The sequence below is a fragment of the Eucyclogobius newberryi genome, unplaced genomic scaffold, assembly GCF_026437365.1.
Source record: "Eucyclogobius newberryi isolate DKJ021-1_F unplaced genomic scaffold, fEucNew1.0.hap1 SCAF_6, whole genome shotgun sequence".
Taxonomy (NCBI): domain Eukaryota; kingdom Metazoa; phylum Chordata; class Actinopteri; order Gobiiformes; family Gobiidae; genus Eucyclogobius; species Eucyclogobius newberryi.
The window spans coordinates 30,385,962-30,407,193 of NW_027316278.1; the positions used below are offsets into that span (position 1 = coordinate 30,385,962).

At 44.2% G+C, this 21,232-nt stretch overlaps 2 protein-coding genes across 2 annotated transcripts in view; both read right to left on the reverse strand.

The window, feature by feature from the left end:
- Nucleotides 1-12,221: 12,221 nt before the first annotated feature.
- atoh1a (atonal bHLH transcription factor 1a) lies at nucleotides 12,222-13,179 on the reverse strand. Its single transcript, XM_072433907.1, has 2 exons — nucleotides 12,990-13,179; nucleotides 12,222-12,904 (listed from the first exon to the last, which is right to left on the reverse strand). Exons 1-2 carry the CDS (start codon nucleotides 13,177-13,179, stop codon nucleotides 12,222-12,224), a joined length of 873 nt encoding a protein of 290 aa, XP_072290008.1.
- grid2 (glutamate receptor, ionotropic, delta 2) overlaps nucleotides 13,078-21,232 on the reverse strand; it is a 788,159-nt gene continuing 780,004 nt past the window's right edge. The window contains exon 16 of the mRNA XM_072433310.1: nucleotides 13,078-13,226. Coding sequence (XP_072289411.1) covers nucleotides 13,179-13,226 — 48 coding nt within the window. The 3' untranslated portion in view covers nucleotides 13,078-13,178. The remainder of the gene's footprint in view (nucleotides 13,227-21,232) is intronic.

Consider the following 21,232-nt stretch of genomic DNA (forward strand, 5'->3'; position numbering starts at 1 on the left):
CCATTAAGATTTTCATAATTTTCTATTTTTAATTATTAATCCTTGGGTCTTCAGTGATGTAATATAGGACCATCACCATCTGTCTACATGTTCAACATGAAAAAAATAGTCCACAGACTTCTGGTGGTGGAGGTGCTGATTTCCGCCTGACCTTTTTGTCATGAAAGAATCTAAGCTCTGGACGGCTTCCGTTCATGATGAGGAGCAGTGTCAGAATGTCCAACACAGCTGAATCCTTCATTCCAGTTAGGAAAAGTACATTTCAGCCTGAAGTACAGAGCAGGGGGCATGTCTCGGGGGGGGTTCTTGCTTGCAGTAGAATAAAGATGATACTCAAACATGTATAAATCACTTTGAGAGGGTAAATCAGAACACAAAGCAACTTAAAGGAGACCTATTATACAAAATTGACATTAGGGAGCATTAAACTATATTATAATTGCTCCTTGTTATTAAACCAGAGGGCGCAGTGTCCGATTCGTGCTTATTAGAGTCATCTTTATTCTCCTCCGTCAATCCAAGTCTCACTGCTCCCGGTGCCTCGTTTCCAATTTCTTTTTTCTTATTTAGTTCAGAAATGGTACTTTCTCGAACAGTGACACACACAGGATTCGGCAGTGTTCGCGTAGTCATTTTTGCAAACTGCAGCTCTCCAAAGGCAACGTAACTTAAAGGGGCCGGCGTAGATCGGCACGGCGGATTTCCACGCAAATGCATGTGGACTTAAGATCTCCAAGTCATAGATATACGAGACAAAAGCACAATAGGTCTTCTAAAGCTCTTAAAAGTCGATTTTGCGTCATATCTCAAAGGATTTACTATCTCCAGAATTATGACCAGCGAGTGATTCTAAAGTACCTTCTGATGCCTGCGTGTGAACTGAGGTGATCCTGGTGAACTCGGCGGGTGAACTCGGCGGGTGTCGGGTGAGCGGGTGAGGTTTAGGTGGGACGCAGAACCCGCCGCTCTGACGTGTCGCCGACTTTTGTATGGACTTAACCCCTGTCCCACCTCTGTCACCGCTCTCATGTTCTAGGTGTGAACAAGACTGAGAGCACCCTGCGGTCAAATCACTTCCGACGCCTTCTTTTCATGTTGGCAGCGCTCAGTCAAGTGAGGCGGGGGAGAGAGGGAGAGGGCGAGGGGGGAGAGAGCAGTGAAAAGAGAGGGAAGGAAGGGTTAGAGACAGGGGAAGGGAGGTGAGAGAGGAGAGGAAGAGAGGAAAAAGGAGGGGAGAGAAGGAAGAGAATGGAAAGAGAGGAAGATCCAGGTATGAGGAGGGAAGATAGAGAGGTGAGAGGGAGAGAGAGCTGGGGGAAGGGGGAAAGAGAGAGGGAATAAAGGGTAAGGAGGGAAGAGAGAGGGAGGTGAGAGGAAGCTAGAGGAAGGCGGGAGGGAAAGAGAGAAGAGGAGGGGCGAGAAAGGAGAGGAGTGAGAGAAAAGAATGTAGAAAGGGGAGATAGAGAGAGACTGGAGTGGGGGAGGGAAGAGAGTGAGAAAGAGAGAGAGAGGAAGAAGGGTGAGAAGGGGGGTGAGAGAGTGAAAAGAGAGAAATAGAGGAGGGAGGAAGGGGAGAAAGGAGTGAGGGGGCCAGAGAGATAGAGAGAGAGTAAAGCAGAGTGTGGATGGGAGGGAGAGAGAGAGAAACAGATGAGAGAGAAGAAATAGTAGAAGATAAGAGAGAGATGAGGAAGAGAAAAGAGAGAAGGAGAGAGAAAGGGCAGGGTAGGGATGGAGTAAGGGAGAGGAAACGAGGGAGAGAGAAGAGATATGAGAGAAAGAGGAGCTAAAGAAAGGAAGGAGGAAAACGGATGAGAGAGAGAAGAGGCCCACGCGCTCCAGAAACCTGAGCCAGCCCCAGTCATTGGGTGTCAAAGGGACTCAATAGCCTCAGTTAAGGTGTTTCCTATTGGACACAATGCTCCGGCAGCACACACCCTGCACTGACATTCTCACTTTGAAATCACAGACAGCAGATCTTTGACTCTGGTCCTGCACATCTTTGACTCTGGTCCTGCACATCTTTGACTCTGGTCCTGCACGTCTTTGACTCTGGTCCTGCACGTCTTTGACTCTGGTCCTGCACATCTTTGACTCTGGTCCTGCACATCTTTGACTCTGGTCCTGCACATCTCTGACTCTGGTCCTGCACATCTTTGACTCTGGTCCTGCACGTCTTTGACTCTGGTCCTGCACATCTTTGACTCTGGTCCTGCAGATCTTTGACTCTGGTCCTGCACATCTTTGACTCTGGTCCTGCACGTCTTTGACTCTGGTCCTGCACATCTTTGACTCTGGTCCTGCACATCTTTGACTCTGGTCCTGCACATCTCTGACTCTGGTCCTGCACATCTTTGACTCTGGTCCTGCAGATCTTTGACTCTGGTCCTGCAGATCCTTGACTCTGGTCCTGCACATCTTTGACCCTGGTCCTGCACATCTTTGACTCTGGTCCTGCAGATCTTTGACTCTGGTCCTGCGGATCTTTGACTCTGGTCCTGCACATCTTTGACTCTGGTCCTGCGGATCTTTGACTCTGGTCCTGCACATCTTTGACTCTGGTCCTGCAGATCTTTGACTCTGGTCCTGCAGATCTTTGACTCTGGTCCTGCAGATCTTTGACTCTGGTCCTGCACATCTTTGACTCTGGCCCTGCAGATCTTTGACTCTGGTCCTGCACATCTTTGACTCTGGTCCTGCGGATCTTTGACTCTGGTCCTGCACATCTTTAACTCTGGTCCTGCACATCTTTGACTCTGGTCCTGCAGATCTTTGACTCTGGTCCTGCGGATCTTTGACTCTGGTCCTGCACATCTTTGACTCTGGTCCTGCAGATCTTTGACTCTGGTCCTGCAGATCTTTGACTCTGGTCCTGCACATCTTTGACTCTGGCCCTGCAGATCTTTGACTCTGGTCCTGCAGATCCTTGATTCTGGTCCTGCACATCTTTGACCCTGGTCCTGCACATCTTTAACTCTGGTCCTGCAGATCTTTGACTCTGGTCCTGTGGATCTTTGACTCTGGTCCTGCACATCTTTGACTCTGGTCCTGCAGATCTTTGACTCTGGTCCTGCACATTTTTGACTCTGGTCCTGCACATCTTTGACTCTGGTCCTGCACATCTTTGACTCTGGTCCTGCACATCTTTGACTCTGGTCCTGCACATCTTTGACTCTGGTCCTGCAGATCTATGACTCCGGTCCTGCACATCTTTGACTCTGGTCCTGCAGATCTTTGACTCTGGTCCTGCACATCTCTGACTCTGGTCCTGCACATCTCTGACTCTGGTCCTGCAGATCTTTGACTCTGGTCCTGCACGTCTTTGACTCTGGTCCTGCACATCTTTGACTCTGGTCCTGCACATCTTTGACTCTGGTCCTGCACATCTCTGACTCTGGTCCTGCACATCTTTGACTCTGGTCCTGCACATCTTTGACTCTGGTCCTGCACATCTTTGACTCTGGTCCTGCACATCTTTGACTCTGGTCCTGCACGTCTTTGACTCTGGTCCTGCATATCTTTGACTCTGGTCCTGCACATCTTTGACTCTGGTCCTGCACGTCTTTGACTCTGGTCCTGCACATCTTTGACTCTGGTCCTGCACATCTTTGACTCTGGTCCTGCACATCTTTGACTCTGGTCCTGCAGATCTATGACTCCAGTCCTGCACATCTTTGACTCTGGTCCTGCAGATCTCTGACTCTGGTCCTGCACATCTCTGACTCTGGTCCTGCAGATCTTTGACTCTGGTCCTGCACGTCTTTGACTCTGGTCCTGCACATCTTTGACTCTGGTCCTGCACATCTTTGACTCTGGTCCTGCAGATCTATGACTCCGGTCCTGCACATCTTTGACTCTGGTCCTGCACATCTTTGACTCTGGTCCTGCAGATCTTTGACCCTGGTCCTGCACATCTCTGACTCTGGTCCTGCAGATCTTTGACTCTGGTCCTGCAGATCCTTGACTCTGGTCCTGCAGATCTTTGACTCCGGTCCTGCACATCTCTAACTCTGGTCCTGCAGATCTTTGACTCTGGTCCTGCAGATCTTTGACTCTGGTCCTGCACATCTTTGACTCTGGTCCTGCAGATCTTTGACCCTGGTCCTGCACATCTTTAACTCTGGTCCTGCACATCTTTGACTCTGGCCCTGCAGATCTTTGACTCTGGTCCTGCAGATCCTTGACTCTGGTCCTGCACATCTTTGACCCTGGTCCTGCACATCTTTAACTCTGGTCCTGCAGATCTTTGACTCTGGTCCTGCGGATCTTTGACTCTGGTCCTGCACATCTTTGACTGTGGTCCTGCAGATCCTTGACTCTGGTCCTGCACATCTTTGACTCTGGCCCTGCAGATCTTTACTCTGGTCCTGCAGATCCTTGACTCTGGTCCTGCACATCTTTGACCCTGGTCCTGCACATCTTTAACTCTGGTCCTGCAGATCTTTGACTCTGGTCCTGTGGATCTTTGACTCTGGTCCTGCACATCTTTGACTCTGGTCCTGCAGATCTTTGACTCTGGTCCTGCAGATATTTGACTCTGGTCCTGCACATCTTTGACTCTGGTCCTGCACATCTCTGACTCTGGTCCTGCACGTCTTTGACTCTGGCCCTGCAGATCTTTGACTCTGGTCCTGCAGATCCTTGACTCTGGTCCTGCACATCTTTGACCCTGGTCCTGCACATCTTTAACTCTGGTCCTGCAGATCTTTGACTCTGGTCCTGCACATCTTTGACTCTGGTCCTGCAGATCTTTGACTCTGGTCCTGCAGATCTTTGACTCTGGTCCTGCACATCTTTGACTCTGGTCCTGCACATCTCTGACTCTGGTCCTGCACGTCTTTGACTCTGGTCCTGCAGATCTTTGACTCAGACATAGAGTTTATACATTGCAAGTTTCCTAACCATACATTTGTAGTCTGGAATATGCCTGACTACAAATGTATGCTTAGGAAAACATGTGCAATTTAGTCAAAATCCAACAAATCTGTCAATTTTTAAGTTTAGTTGCAATAAAATCTCGTACATTTTTCAAATGTCCATTATAACAATAGTCCAGTCTTTAATCGTTGCTTTTTTCCCTGCTGCAAGAATGTTCCAGAGATATCCATTTATTGTGTCTATCCTGAGGCCCAGGAACATAGTTCTGGGATGATGATGTCAAAGATGTCTGCCATGTCTTGTTTATCTCAGTCATGTATTTCTGAGCAAAAGGACAGTCCAGGAACACATTAACACTCACTATGAATAATGTTTACTTTGACATGGTGTTATAGAAAACGTGACACATTTTCCCAGCAAAATTCCCTATTACTGTGTTTAATTTCTTGGTTATAATAACTCCTTATTTCTAAATACCTATAACATTCCACTCAAAGCTTTTCATATGTTTATCTTTGACAATCTGGTGAATTTTTTTTATACCTTTTGTAATCCAGACTTTAAATCTCAAATCTGTGCAGTTAGGTGAAAAACTTTGATCATATATTTTGATTTGTTCTTTTCCTGTGACAAACATATTCATATTTATAGTTTCAATCCTTTGACTTAGACTTAAGTATGGCATAAGAGTCCATTGTTCAAGATATATATTTTTAAGAGAAGTAAAGAAAGGGGTGTATGCATTTCATCTTCTTTATCTCCTGAGATTGTAGAAAATGTATTTTTGAAAGATTCAAATGATGATTGAATTTGGTCTTGTTTGCATTGCTCTGTCGTATTTTAAACATTGTTCTTTCAGCTTGTTTAAAAAAAATAAAAAATAGCCCCTAGACTTTATTAGAAAGGACAGTTGAGCGTAAAATGGGGATGAGAGAAAAGGGAAGACATGCAGTAAATTGTCGGAGCCAGGATTTGAACTCACAACATTGTGGCCAGTTTCCAGTTTTTTTTTACCCACTCTCCATATCTTTTTTTGTTAAACAGGTCATTCGTTTCTCCTTTAATCTTTTTATTTTTCTATTGCATAGAGGTAAATCATGCAGTGATTTACCCTTTTCATATGTGTAACAACATGTTTGAAACATTGTCAGCACTGCATTGATCGTCCTTGAGCTGCTTCTACAACTTGTTTGGACTCGACCTGTGGTAAATTCAGTTGATTGGACACGATTTGGAAAAGCTCACAGCTGTATATATAAGGTCCCACAGTAACAGAGATGTCAGAGCTCAAACCAAGCCATGAAGTCCCAGGAACTGTCTGTAGAGCTCCGAGACAGGATTGTATCAAGGCACAGATCTAGGGACAGAAACATGTCTGCAGCATTAAAGGGTCCATCAACTGTAAAGGGGAAAGGTTTGGAGCCACCAAGACTCTTCCCAGAGCTGGACGCCCGGCCAAACTGAGCAAAAAAAGTAAAGCACTGTGACATAAGTCACCACTCCATCTGAAATGATGACTTATGTCCTTTCTAATGGTCCCCAGGCCTGCACAGGTCCAGGTGTAGCGGCTGATGCAGATGAACTCAGACATGTAGCAGACACACACAGGGGTGTAACTGAGCCTAGAGTGGAGAACACAGGGATAATCGCTGCACTATTGTCATGCTCCTCAATGGCCGTCATCCAAGAAGACTCATGTTCCTGTGCATGTCCGTTTGCTTTGAAGGTGGCATACACAATGAACCCGGCCCTACCCACAACAAAGCCCTGCAGACCCCGCTTCACCTACGGGGGCCTTCCAGGGACAAACAGGACACACTCTCACATACTTTGCTTCACTATATATGTGTTAGCGTGGTTAATGAATCTAAAGAAAATGAAAGGTGCCGGTACTGGTTTCCTGGGTGAGATTATGTTTGGTTGGCCTTGAACGCTGCACTGTGTGTGGTATTATTCTGTCGATCTTAAAGGAGACACACTTGTGAAGTAAGTATTTATTAGCAATAAAAGAAAGAAATTGATTGGCAGCAAGTTCAAAAGACCTTCAGAAACGTGACGGACAACACTTGGATGAAATGTCTGGACACAATAACTGAAGTTGTATGATCTCTTGTATGATCACTGGGTTGTGTTTTTTGTTGTAAAAAGTGATTGCAAAGTGTTTATTGGCTAAAGCCTGTTCATGTGACTCTAGTGCCCAAGACGGTTCCCTGTGTGACACGATCCAGTCCGAGGCCTCTCTCAGTGCCTCCTCTGGCTCTAAACTGAAACAACCACACAGCACATCCACACACAGGTTTGATGGACTTAAAATCACTGGACAGAGACAAGAGTACAAAACATTATATGATTTATTATAGGGCTGGGTGAAAGGGCCAGAAAATAAAAGCTTTTGTTTTTTTACCACTTTGAGATATTATGATTAAGAAGTCACTGCCACTGCTGCTCTTTAGGGGCTCGTAACATTTTAATGTGCCTGGTATTTATAAAGCCTATAATGCCTGAGGCTTACAGTCCATTTCAGCTCATTTTAAATTGTTTTGATTTTAAGTTATTATTTTATTTTTCATCTTGACAATAATCTATTCTGTGAATGCGTTTTTGGCCTCACTCTCACTCAGTATGGACCCACTATGTCCAGTCTATCCTGAATCCACTGCCCTGTCTCCTGTTCTTAGCACAATATCACTGTCAGGAGTAAACTCATCTCAAGTTTTCTCAGTTTGCATGCTGCTCTTCTCATCTATCGTCGCCATGGATACTCCCTACCAGGGGCTGCTGCTTTTACTTTCCTCAGAGAAGACACATCAGGACTAAACCAGCACCAAACCAGGACCAAACCAGGACTAAACCTGCTTCACATCAGGACCAAACCAGGACCAAACCAGGACTAAACCAGGACTAAACCTGCTTCACATCAGGACCAAACCAGGACCAAACCAGGACCAAACCAGGACCAAACCAGGACCAAACCAGGACTAAACCTGCTTCACATCAGGACCAAACCAGGACCAAACCAGGACTAAACCAGGACCAAACCAGGACTAAACCAGGACTAAACCAGGACTAAACCTGCTTCACATCAGGACCAAACCAGGACCAAACCAGGACCAAACCAGGACTAAACCAGGACTAAACCTGCTTCACATCAGGACCAAACCAGGACCAAACAAGGACTAAACCAGCTTCACATCAGGACCAAACCAGGACCAAACCAGGACCAAACCAGGACTAAACCAGGACTAAACCTGCTTCACATCAGGACCAAACCAGGACCAAACCAGGACTAAACCTGCTTCACATCAGGACCAAACCAGGACCAAACCAGGACTAAACCAGGACCAAACCAGGACTAAACCAGGACTAAACCAGGACTAAACCTGCTTCACATCAGGACCAAACCAGGACCAAACCAGGACCAAACCAGGACCAAACCAGGACCAAACCAGGACTAAACCTGCTTCACATCAGGACCAAACCAGGACCAAACCAGGACTAAACCAGCTTCACATCAGGACCAAACCAGAGCAAAAAACTGGACTAAACTTGCTCCACATCAGGACTAAAAAAAGACTGAACCAGGACCAAACCAGGACCAAACCAGGACCAAACCAGGACCAACCCAGGACCAACCCAGGACCAAACCTGCTCCTCATCAGGACTAAACAAAGACTAAACTAGGACCAAACCTATTTCGCATCAGGACTAAACCAGGACAGTGTATTCAACACTCTAATGAAAGTGAATGGGAAACGTATGCACACTTTTTAAAATAATTCAAAAACTACAAGACCTACAAATACCAATAGCAGACATCAAACGACTGGGAATAATTTCAGACTTGAAAAAACAAAACAGGAAAAAGGGAAACGATAATAATAAAACCAGTAAAACAACTGCAAACTTACCAATCAGGTGCTGCCTTTCTCCAACCTCAGTTTCATCTTGCGTTGGTTGATTTGGGTTCCCATACTCACCCAATCAGCCTCAAGTGCCTCACGATGGAGGCCAGGACCCTCACAGGCAATAAAAACACACACACACACACACACACACCGTGTGGACCGTGTGAACCTTGACATTGAAAGAAGCTGAAATATCAAAATAGTTTTAAATCCAGTGGAGAAAAAAAGAAGTCCTCTTTCTCATTCACAAATGTACAAAACCATAATGTACTTCCGCCCTAACCACAATGCTGCTCTGTGATTGGTTCCAGTCCCACCTGTGGGCCCTAAATGTGATGATGTCACAATGAAAACAGTGACACATAATTATTATTATTAAGCGCTTGAATTAGAGATGATTATTTTCGTTATTTTTTTTATTTTAAAAAAATAACAACCTTTAATTTACTGTGAACAGGCCGACCACACTTAAAGATATAGAGATCTTAAACCTGCCACTCTAAACACATAATATACAAAGGTTAATTTACTTGTTACCTGTGTTTGTTAGTCGTAGGATTAGGAAAATAAGAATATTCTGACATCAGTCAATCCTATACGATGCATCAACCTCTGCCATTAGAACACAGCCTCTGTTTGAAGGCCCTTCACCTCCAGAGCTCCCCTCGCCCTCGCCCCGTCCCCCCCGCACTGGTGTGTCTCTGTGGGACAGCAGATGGAGACCATGGCCCAGTTCTGCCTTTTGTTTCGGTCCCCAGAGAGCGCTGGCTTTTGGGCAGCAGCACAGGCCGGCTCCACATATCTCATACAAAATGCAAGTGGCTTTTCTTTTCATTAACAAGAAAGAAGCGTAGGAATGCATGTACTATTTTGAATACACAGTCAAATGAAAAGGATGAGTGCTGCAGGATTAGATCACCTCCACGCCTATGGGATTCATTCAGCTGCATGAAAGAAATGATAGAAGTATAGCTACGGTTTACCTATAGACATCATCTGTATACTGTCCTTTTTCCACTCAAGATTGTTTTAATATTCATGCAGGGGATTTGTTTTCCATTTATTAAAGGATCATCTGTTAACTGAGACAAAATACCAGTACATGGGTCACTGCATTACCCTGCCACATTTCAAATAAAATGATTTATATTGGAGTGCATGCAAAAACTGCTGAAATTAGTCACCACATCACAAACAAGTGAAACTGATATGAGGTGCGCACACTGCATCGGCGCGTCTCGGATTCTCACTGTGCTTATTTTTCATAACAACCGTACGTAAATAATGAATGTGCGTGGAACCATTGTATCGCCGCGTGCCCTGCGTCCCACCTGTTGACGCACGGGCTGTAACTGCCACTTATCTGGCTCACTGAAAACCATGGACACTTTATTCACTATTTTACAATATACAATTCGATAAGGTGAAGAAATATTCGCAGACTTATTTCCCAGTTTTCTTATTTTGTTTCCTCTGCCTGTGCGCGCGGATGTCATGTGCCCACATATGTATACACTATATACATTATAGTGCACAAAGGTTACACGTTCATTTAGCAGTTTTTGAAAAGTGAGGGGGTCTGAAATGGCCTGAAATCGGAGCGCGCTGATCGCAACTCGAACTGGTTGCAGGTCCTGCCTCTGATCAGATCTATTCTCGTATCTCCCGGGGCGCTGTGATTGGCTGAGCTGAGGTGGGCGGGCACATGAAAGGTACATTTCAGGTGCGTTCATTAATAATTTGTGCAGCCTCACTCAGCAACTGCCAAACAGTGGGCCGCGCGCACAGAGAGCGTGGCGCGCGCGTTTGTTCATTCGTTGAAAGAAAGAGAGAAAGAACAAACTAAAGAGCAGGAGGGAGGGGCTCGCTCTTTCTTTGACCAAAGTGTGTTGCTCTCGAGGCGAGTCCTCGGGGACCTGCTGGGGCCCGCGAGCGCTCACCAGCTGACAGCGCGTGCTCCATGAGGCCATCCAACACCTCGCCCACGAGCACACAACAATGGGCTCCGAGCGCACGCTCCCGAGTCCAACAGTGGCACAGAGCACACGGGCAGGGCCCTGCACCGTCACCGCTGCTACTGTCTCATTCTGATGCAGAGTTTACGACCCTCACGCGCTCACTCACACCGGGGGCGTGCACGGCAGCATATGGCCAGCGAGCGCGTGCTGGTCATGTTTCAGTTACAGACACTTTCCTATAAATTACGTAAGAACGGCTCAAATGCCCCAACTTTATTTAACTATAATCATCCGTCTAGAAAGCGCGTCATCACAGGCCTGTGGAGCACGCGCAGCCAGTGTGAGAGCTAAATGTGCTCTACAAGACCTGATACAAACTGTGATAAGGACTAAATATTAAATAGTAATATATAGAAAAAGATTAGGTGCATCGACGACGTTAGGCCAAAGCTCCGCGTGTGTGAAAAAAACCCTAACATGCAACTTATGTGGAACCTGTGAACCTAAAAAGGCTACAAGCAACAAAGGCCTGTCTTTCATTTAATCATTATTATTATTATTATTATTATTATTATTATTATTATTATTATTATCATCATCATCATTATTATTATTATTATTTGTATTAAATCGTTGTTTTGTATTTTTAAATAGGCTAGGCTAGCTTGGCTTCAGAAGTTAGTTGTAGTAGACTAGTAGACTTCTAACGTTGCAATGGAACTAAAAGGAATAATAATAATAGATGGAATAATAAACGGTATCCAAAATTAATTCAGTTTTTTATTTTCATAATCAAATCCATGTGACAATGAATGGCAAATGATTGAACAAATATCACAATAGTTTTATAAAAATCAAATCAAATTCAACGCAATAAATACAGTTGATCTCGTCAAGAGAAACGCACACAGTGTTTACAAAAGGCTCGTGGCTACATTAAATTAAGGCTATCCCATTGGCAGTCCTACTCTAATAAAAGTATTATGGAGGAACACAAACTCAGGGAGCAAGCCTCTGGCTCACGTTTAAAGTGCACATCATGAACTTTTGAAGTTTTGAAGCAAATTGTACAAAACGAGGAAGTACAAAAAACAAAAACTAAAAAAAAACAGAAACTAAAAAAACAAAACACTTCTCAAACAAAAATAGGACTTGCTACAAAACATGACACAATCGGCATGAGTCTGGAAGACTTTTGGTCAGAGAGGCGGTGGACCCATGGCAGTGCTGCGTGCAACATGGCACAGGGCTCCGGCCGCGTCTCCATGGAAACTGACATTACGGTACATCAATTGGCAGAACCGAATCAAGCCAACTATAATAGACTTTATCTTTAGGTTATGTTACAGATAAAAATAGACTTCTTCTCGCTGGACAGGGCATAGGTGCACGGGGCCCTTCAAAGGCCTGGAGAGCGACAGGATTGACACGGTGTGGGCAGTTCTCCTCAGTGAGCTGGAAATACGGTCATAGAATGAGTTCAGAAGGTCACGTGCTGCTGATGGCGCGTGAGCTTCAGCTCCGGGAGCTCGTCCTCTTCACTGGACTGCAGCTCCAGCGCGGCCTCGTCAGAGTCACTGAAGTGCGAGCGCGGGGAGAACTCTCCGTCGCTTCTTGGAGACGCTTTACGCGCAGAGTCCGAGGCCGCGCAGAGAGCTTCTTCCAGGGCAGAGAACGGTACGAATGGCGCTCCGCTCAGTTGCCCGGGTAACGCTCCACCTGACGCAGACGTGCCTGGTGACCCCAGCCTCACGTCCGCCTTTGAGGACCCAGTGCTGGAACCTTCCGCGCATGCGCCTGGAGCGGGTCCCTCCAGCAGATCGGCCAGAGCGTTGATGTAGATCTGCGCCATCTGAAGAGTCTCGTATTTGGACAGTTTCTTGTCATTGTCAAACGCGGGGATGACGCTGCGCAGCGCGTCAAACGCGTGGTTAAGACCGTGCATGCGCCTCCTCTCACGTGCGTTTGCGGCCACGCGCCTCTGTTTCTGAACACCGTTGCCAGGTTTACTGGAGGGAGCTCTCTGTCTGGGGCCGTCCTCGGAGTCGGTGAGAGAACCTTTGAGGCGGCACAGGTCCCGCACCTTAAGCGAGGATGGACTCTTGGCAGTTTGTCTGAAGCTTGTTGGGCTGTGGAGTCCGGAGGAGCCCGGAGACACGCTCTCTACAAAGGACAGGACAGCGAGTGTTAAACAAGAACGTGCAGCAAAGTTTGGAGAGAGCTCTGAACAGTGCAATGCGGCTCTTACCGTAAGAGCCAGAGCTGGAGCAGGGAGAGTGGCGCAGGTACTCCGGGGAGGAGCAGGTGCCAGCAGGCTGCACAGGGGCCAGCCAAGCGCGTGGGTCTCCACTGCTGTCCACGAGCATGAGGGTGGCCTTTCCGGTGCCTGTCCCGTCCAGCAGAGCAGTGCTGTGGCGCTCTTTGGTCCAGTCTTCCATCACAGGTAGGACGTCCATGACGCAGACGCAACAGGTGTTCTCTGTCTCTGTGGGGCAACACAAACAGTGGACTGTCCACGCGCTAATGTTGCGAGGGTCGCGTGCAGGACTCCTTCTCTGGTGTCTCTAGACGCAGCGTCTCCTTAAAAAGCGGCACGCGCCTGGGAGCCCCCCTCCTCGCGCAGGTCGCGTGTGGACGTCCAATGAGAAGTGGCGCTGACTCGAGAGAGGCGAGTATGGCCCTCCTCCTTCGACCCACTGTTTAGAGAACATTAGTTTATGAGCTTTTAACGCAGGGGACGTAAGGAGAACCTCCCGCAGGACGCACGTGCACGGGAGGATCCTATAGGTGAGAAGTGTGGACAGCACGAGACCATAGGTCAGGAAGGTCCGATGTGAAGTGAAAGTTCAACTTTGTGGTCAAGACGTATGTGTGTGCGCCTGTCACGTGAGCATCGCAGGTCTAATGTCATGGAACATGTTGACACAAGTTTACCTTTTCTGTTTATTTGAATTGACTCTTAAACGTCTGTGATAAACAAGACACAAGGCACAAGTTAAAAGCCATAACGCTTTTAACTCACAGTTTTTACATCACAGCCTGTGATGTAAAAGTGTTCTTTGGAGTATTAATCCTTGTAACTACATGATTTTTTAAGGCATGTTTAAACTTGAATCACTGCAGGTCTCAACATTTGCCTCTAGTGCACCTGCCTCTAGTGCACCTGCCTCTAGTGCACCTGCCTCTAGTGCACATGCACACGACTTGAGCCTCATCACAGTGACTTCTGCACGTGAGAATGTGCAACAGTTTGGACTCCGCGCAGAGTGAAGCCGCGGCTCTGGCTCATGGCTCATGGCTCATGGCTCATGGCTGTGGCTCATGGCTCATGGCTCATGGCTGTGGCTCATGGCTCATGGCTCATGGCTCATGGCTCATGGCTCATGGCTGTGGCTCATGGCTCATGGCTCATGGCTGTGGCTCATGGCTCATGGCTCATGGCTCATGGCTCATGGCTGTGGCTCATGGCTCTGGCTCATCCTCTGCTTGACTCGGAGCTCAGATCCAGTTCCCTCATCTTTTGTGGCGGCGCAGCGGCTTTTGATGCAGCTCGGAACGCCCTGTCCGGAGAAAGGCCTTCACTGGGAGGAAACACGAGCCTCGCGCTTCTAACGCTTGTTCTGGAGAGAGCGTGGCGCGCGCTGCAGCTCTGGCCGACGCAGTTACGTATATTATGCTATAATTAGATGACTTTATATTTTGTGATTATTTTTATTTTGAAATTACGTGAAGCCTGTTTGGCATTTTATTAAAGTCACTGCGTATTAACCGGCCCGTGCTGTTTGTGAGCGCATTTTACGCACACGTTTTGTCTGAACCTATGAGTTTTAAAGTAAAAATAAATAAATAAGAAGAAGTCATAAAATTACATATTTTTCCTGGGTAAATTGAGTTCACTTCAAAATTGTATCGCCAATCTTAACATAAGTTTATCGAGTTTCTGAAAAAAATAAAGCGCATGAACTTTTACATTTCAAAACTTAAACAATAAATAAAATACATTTGATTAGGCCGTAAATATGTGATGCGACCGAATACAAATGACACACTCTTTGACATGAAGTATAGTATTTACAGTGGCTCAGGTCAGCACAGGTCACTTTGGGGTCACCTGTATCCGCTGATCAAAGGCAGCTCATTAGTGACCACTCATTGTCCCAAATTGACCAAAAGAACAATGCACTAGTGATGACCAGGTGGAAACGACCAATTCCACCGACTTCCACGCTGCGCACACACAAACAGGAGCGTGAATGCAGATGAACAGTGTAATGATACAGTCTGTGAAGTCAGCCAGCAGCCTGTGCGTGAATGGGACTGAAAAGAGATGGGATTTTAACTGTTTCCAACTTGCACGCAGTATATTTCCTCATTATTCTCAACTGCACCGACAGGCAGTGCAAGGGAGAATTTTGAAACGTTTGAAAAATGATTTGCGTTTGGGACTATTTGATGTAACCAACCAAAAAGTCACATTAAATGCAACTTTGTCAAGGAAATTCAGTTACCCCAACTTTTATGCATCAAAATGGGTACAAAACGACTTATTTGTCTAAAATTGAGGCTACAAGTTGTGGTCCTTTCATTTAATAACTTAACTTTATTGCTAAATTAAATTGACATTTGACAAAAGGTTTGTATAATTTGTTCAGGCTGGCTTTGGAAGCTACTTGAAAAGTTCTGGTTAACAAACTGTAGTTGCCAGATTGCCCATCACAATAAAGTGTTTTATGTTTGATGACTGCCTTATATTATTCATAAATATGGGACTGAGATGAACGAAGCACTGCATTGAATCCAGGACAGAAAACTCCAATAATGGAAATGATTGATGGATACCTGTGGAATGCACTTTAAGCTGCAGCAAAAAAGAAGCAAAATATGATAATAAATGGATAAATACAAATAAGAGGGACGGAAGCAACTGTTAAATAATAATAAAATAAATTGACTTATTTGAAAATGGACAAATGGGACATGTTACATTAGGGAATATATGCCTGACTTTTCATACTTTTTATTCTTTTAATATTTTCAGTCTCCACGTCTTGTTTGTTTTTATTACTGTTAAAAAACAAACAAACAAAAAAAACGTCTGTGTAACAAACGATTGCAGCCGTAACACTCAAAATAGTCGCGGAGACGCCGGGTCACTGTCCATAATACACTTTGTAAGCTCGTTTAAATGCGCCAGAAATCCACTTTGCCTTGACTTTGACTCGTAATGGATGAGAGTGTGGAAATGACATGATTTGGTGAGATAAAGTGCCACGGCTCCATTGTGTTTTTATTCATGTATTCCTCGTGGGGCAGTCTCGGGGGCTGAGGTCTGGCGCCGATCCTTCGCCCCCTCGTCCCACCTACAAGCCCCGCTCCAACAGGCGAGCCGGGCTCCTGAAGCTACCGACAGGTTGGACATTGTACCCGGCGATTATTAAAGTGTCGCCCGCACAATGGAGACTCTATGTTCCATCGGTCACGCCGGAGGGGGGGCTCCAGCGCGCACAGGGGAGGGGTGAGAGCGCCGAGTCTGCGTGCTGCCGCGTCCCAGTCCCGTCTCCTTGGAAACCGAATGCGCGACAGGAGCGGGACGAACTGCGACAGAGGCGAACCTGAGTGTGGACCGTAGAGGTTCATGTCATTCTGTCTCGAGGTCGGTCAGTTGTGGATGTTCCCGGAGTGACACATGTACTCAAACTGACTTTTTTATTTCACGATATGAGAGGTAAAAGAGGGTTTTTAAAGGTGTACACAACAAGGACTTATTATAAACAGTGTTGGGTTAGACTGTTATGGTTTTGTCATTTAAACATGTTCAGCTCCTGTCAACACTATATGGAAATTCTAATGTTTATATGTAATTATAACAAAACATAGGCCACGCAGCTAATTTTACATTTCCAGGTTAGATCTACTTTTCAGAATCAATGGTATTTTCTAACCTTCACATTTGATTTGAGTTTGACAAAAAGCGGAATCTGTGGTAAAATATCTGTATGTATAAAAAACAAAAGTATATTTGATATTTGAACCATGCTCTGACGTCACTCACACGTGTCTCAGTGGTTTTCATTTGCCAAACTCCCTTCATTTTTCACATTTTATGATATTCTCGGGTTAATCTCTCGGGTTTCTCCATTCCACTTTTTACTTTTGCTTCCAGTTGCCTATATCAGAATTGAGAATTTGTTTTAAAAAATCACTTAGGTCTTATCATATTATCACCCAGAAGGACAATTATATAGACTACCCTGAAACTAACTAAGTTTTCCCTTTGAACCTGAAAATCTAAGCTATTTGGCTCATATATATTAATAAGGCCCAATGTTTGCCAATAAGTGTCCTGGAACATAAGCGTGACCAGCTGCACTTATGAGACACAAGCTCAATAATATTATCGATAAAGGTGAAAATATCTACTCAGTTACAGTTACTTAACTTTTTCAAGAAAATCTACCTCTTGAGTAATATTTTTACTAAAGTAACAGTACTCATACATTTTGGTTCCTCTTTCCACCGTGAGTGAGTCCACAAGTGCACAAAAACTTTATTTTGAAAATATAACCATGTTTAAGCATTTAAACATGTTCATATCTGTCTTTTCACAATAAATATGTTGTTTATTGATGTATTTTGATTGAGATTTTAATACTTTTGAGAGCTTTTGTCAGGTTATAGTCCATTTCTATGCACTGGGCATGTCTTTCAATATTTGGATGTTTTTGTAATTATGACTTTATTTGGTGGAATAGAACACGTGGGAAATATCTATCATATTTTAAAGCAGGAACTTGATATATAAAACAGAATGTCATAAATAAGCAACTTTCTATAAAAATGTAGGGACAATTTACTTACAACTGCACAGCAAAAGCCTGACTTGATAACACATGAATGCAAACAAGTCTTGACTCCTCATTTTGGAATCCAGAGTTCCCCAGGACCACACAAACACCATCATTTATGGATTTGGCCCTTGTTTACAGTGTGGTTGCTATAGGTTACAGTGGAGATACTTCTACCTCGTCACATGCAGCTTATGTCCAACCGAGAAGAAACATTATAAAGGTCACCAAAATATTCAAACTGGGGCAAAATGTCACAATTTTTTCTTGAATCTTAAATATAATTATGTTCACTTTATGTTTAAGTCAAATGTGTTTAACCCTGTCATAAGTTCAGGTTAAGGCCCTCTGCATTTGACCCGCTGGGGCACCCTGTCAGGAGCAGTGGTGACTCCAGTGCAGCGCGTGGGGACCCGTCTCCTGAGTTACTGTAGCTGGAGCATTTGATCTGTGGTAATAATAGTGGTAATAATAATAATAATACCTTTTATTTATATAGCGCTTTACAATGACCCAAAGACGCTTTGACATATACAAAAGGGGGGGGGGGGGTATTTACAGACAGGGGGGACAGCACGTACAATACACAATAATATACACAGTCTGAAAAAAGAACAGATAAAATAAACAAGACAGAAGAAGTACAAAGAAAATGATGGTGCATGTTTTGGGTGTGACCGGTGTGACCAGCATGCCATCAGAAGAAGCGTGCGTACCACAGTTTGAGAAACACTGATGTTACGCTTTAGGCTGCAATAATGTGATATAATAATGTTTTCCAAGGGCTGTATATAATCAGGATCGTTACTTACATTTTCCAGATGCAGTGATATAACTCCTGTAAATGCCACTCTGTCACAGCAGTCGGCGGGATGTCTCCAGCACTGCGCCCTCGTGTGGCCCGTCCGCGGTACTGCACGGCGTGTTGAACTTGACAGCGGTGCGTCTCTCCAGCTGTTAGCAGCAGCAGTCCTCCTCCTCAGCTCTTTTGAAGTGACGGCCCATTTGAGGAGAGGCGTACAAAAGCCCCGCTCATGCATGAACTCGGAGCCTATAGCGGCGCACAGCGAGTGTTTATTTTGGCCCCGGAACATTTACATGCATGAGGGGCACTGGAGCGGAGCTGGTGCTTAGGAGGGGACTTTGGCGTGTTGTATGCAAAACGTCAGCCTCATAGAATAATTGTCATGTTTAAATCATGCTTTCAGCTTTTGGGAAATGGGAAAAGTTATTCTTTGTATAAGTTTCACTGTGATTATACACTTAAGTCAACTTTAATGTGCAAAAAATAAAAAAATCACATCAACAATTTGGCAAGTCTTGAATTTTTGCAACATTCACAATAGGTGTCATGGGCTATTTATTTATTTGATGTTTGGTTCAGTTAGTGTAGTTAGTATTTGGGCAATTTACATTATTACACATTACATAATACAATATTGTCCTTGTACGGAGCGTAAATTGGCGTAAACTGGCTTCGAAAACTCTGATAATACAAAATTACATATCACAAAACAATTGTTGAAATGAACAAACAAGGAAACAACCAAACAAGAAAAGGATATGATTGGTTGTGTTTACTTTCTGGAAGACTAATGAGTTATTTATGTATTTATTTGTATATGTAAAGGGATGAAAATTAAATAAAATTAAATCAATTTTTAAATTTCTTAAAACAAAACAACAAAAAACTAAAAAAACGCTCTTTTTTTAATCGTAGCTTACTAAATCTTTCACAATTAAATTCCAATTCTTGACTGAAACAACAAACAAATGAATATTATAATCTTTAATGTAATCTGTAACGCTCACATCCCTGCACTTCCCTTTGTGGCCACTGACACACGACTTGAAGGTGCACGCTGGAACTTTTCAGGCCAAAATGTTGTCTCCATGGTGATGCTATTGTGTGTTACAGGCCAGATCTGGACCCCATTTTTTGCAATAACACTACCCTTCATTAAAATTAAGATGGATCCATTTAATGCCACACTGTAGAATAGGAATGAAACAAGTTATTTTATTATTTTAGTATTCAGCAATTATTTTAGCGACTTCAGTCCACTTGTCAAACATTCTTGGTATTGTACATTGAGATATTTGTATTTGTATTATTCCGATTCATTGTTACAGAACAGTTACAATGCATTTATGCTCTGAGGCTGACGGAAAGTAAAAACAGGCGTAGCATCCCAGTGTAGAAAACTTGTTTATTAGACAAATTATACACAGAAAGCTTGCCACTTGTAACAGAGGCCCCAATTTGTTCAGGTTTTGAATAATATGCAACACATACAACAAAATAGGCCTATATTAAATACTGTACATCATCAATCTGAAAATTATCAAGTGAATCCTGGAGTCCTATGTATGACGAAAAAAAAAAAAAAAAAAAAAAAATCAATGTTAACAGATAGCACAAGATAGCAAGGTTGTGCATGCTTTCTTTTAATCAACTTGCCACTTAATAATGTTATTTAGCCAGCAAATCATAAAACCAAGAGCGAATGGGCATGGGAGAAGCTGTCGTGTTGAACTTGACCATTACGGGGGGCGGGGCTAAGGGTAAAAGCAGTCACATGACCGCCCAACGCAACACTAAAGCTCGTCGTGATATACTCTTTTCTGTTAAACAAAAATAGCATCGACAGTTATGTAAAATATACACTTTATAACTCTCATTTATACTTATTAAAACCTTTAAAGTGTCCTATATTTTCATTCGAAAGCCGCACTGTAGCCTTATAGAGATAAAGAATGCTCTCTACGCACAACATACAACGCTTCTTTAGTTCTTAAACCGAAAACTAACTATAACATTATCAATTATTAATACAGTGTTAGTGAAAAAAAAAAAGAAAAAGAAAAAAGGTTTGGTTCTGTTTGACCACCTCTGTTGTCCACAAGTATCCAACTGGTCTCAGAGTGAAAATTGGGATTCCATAGCAATTAACAAATTAATCTAATGATCAAAAAGTCTTCAAAATGTCACGTGACTGAAACCCACTCCCCAAATGCACCTTATTGGTCATCTTTAATAATTGGCACTTTCAAAAAACAAGTTAGAGAAACCTTAACATTACAGGGATGAAACGGTAGGAGAATTCTCGCTGGGAAAAGCCAGCCGGAGCTCACGCCGGACGTTACCGCGACGATTGCTCAACGTTTGGGGGTTGGATGGGCGGCGGGGGGCGGGGGAGGGCGCGGAATCGACCTGAAGTGGCAAACGAAAGACGTGTAAGGCCTGTTTGAGGACGCTATTCGAATGACTTCTACCCTCGACGCCCGTCCATCGATCGACCGACCTGTAGGCTTTTCGTCCGAGGCCGCTCGCCAAAGTCGCTGGCGAGAAAGCGTTCACGAAAATGCATGGCGCGATGATACAAAAACAGACAAAGCACTCGTTTAGAAGTTTTCCCAAAGTTGGCGGCAAGAGAAAAGAACATTTAAGACAGCTCCAAACAATGTCATTTTTTACCCCCCCCCCGACCAAAACACATTCCACGTATTTGAACAAAAAAAAAAAAAAGGAAATCAATAAACGACACAGAATAAGCAGAAGGTTCTCAATCTTTTAGACTTTTTTTTTCTTCTTAAAGTTGTTTTTTTTATTATCCCTTTTAATGATTCCCCAGTAGAGACCTGG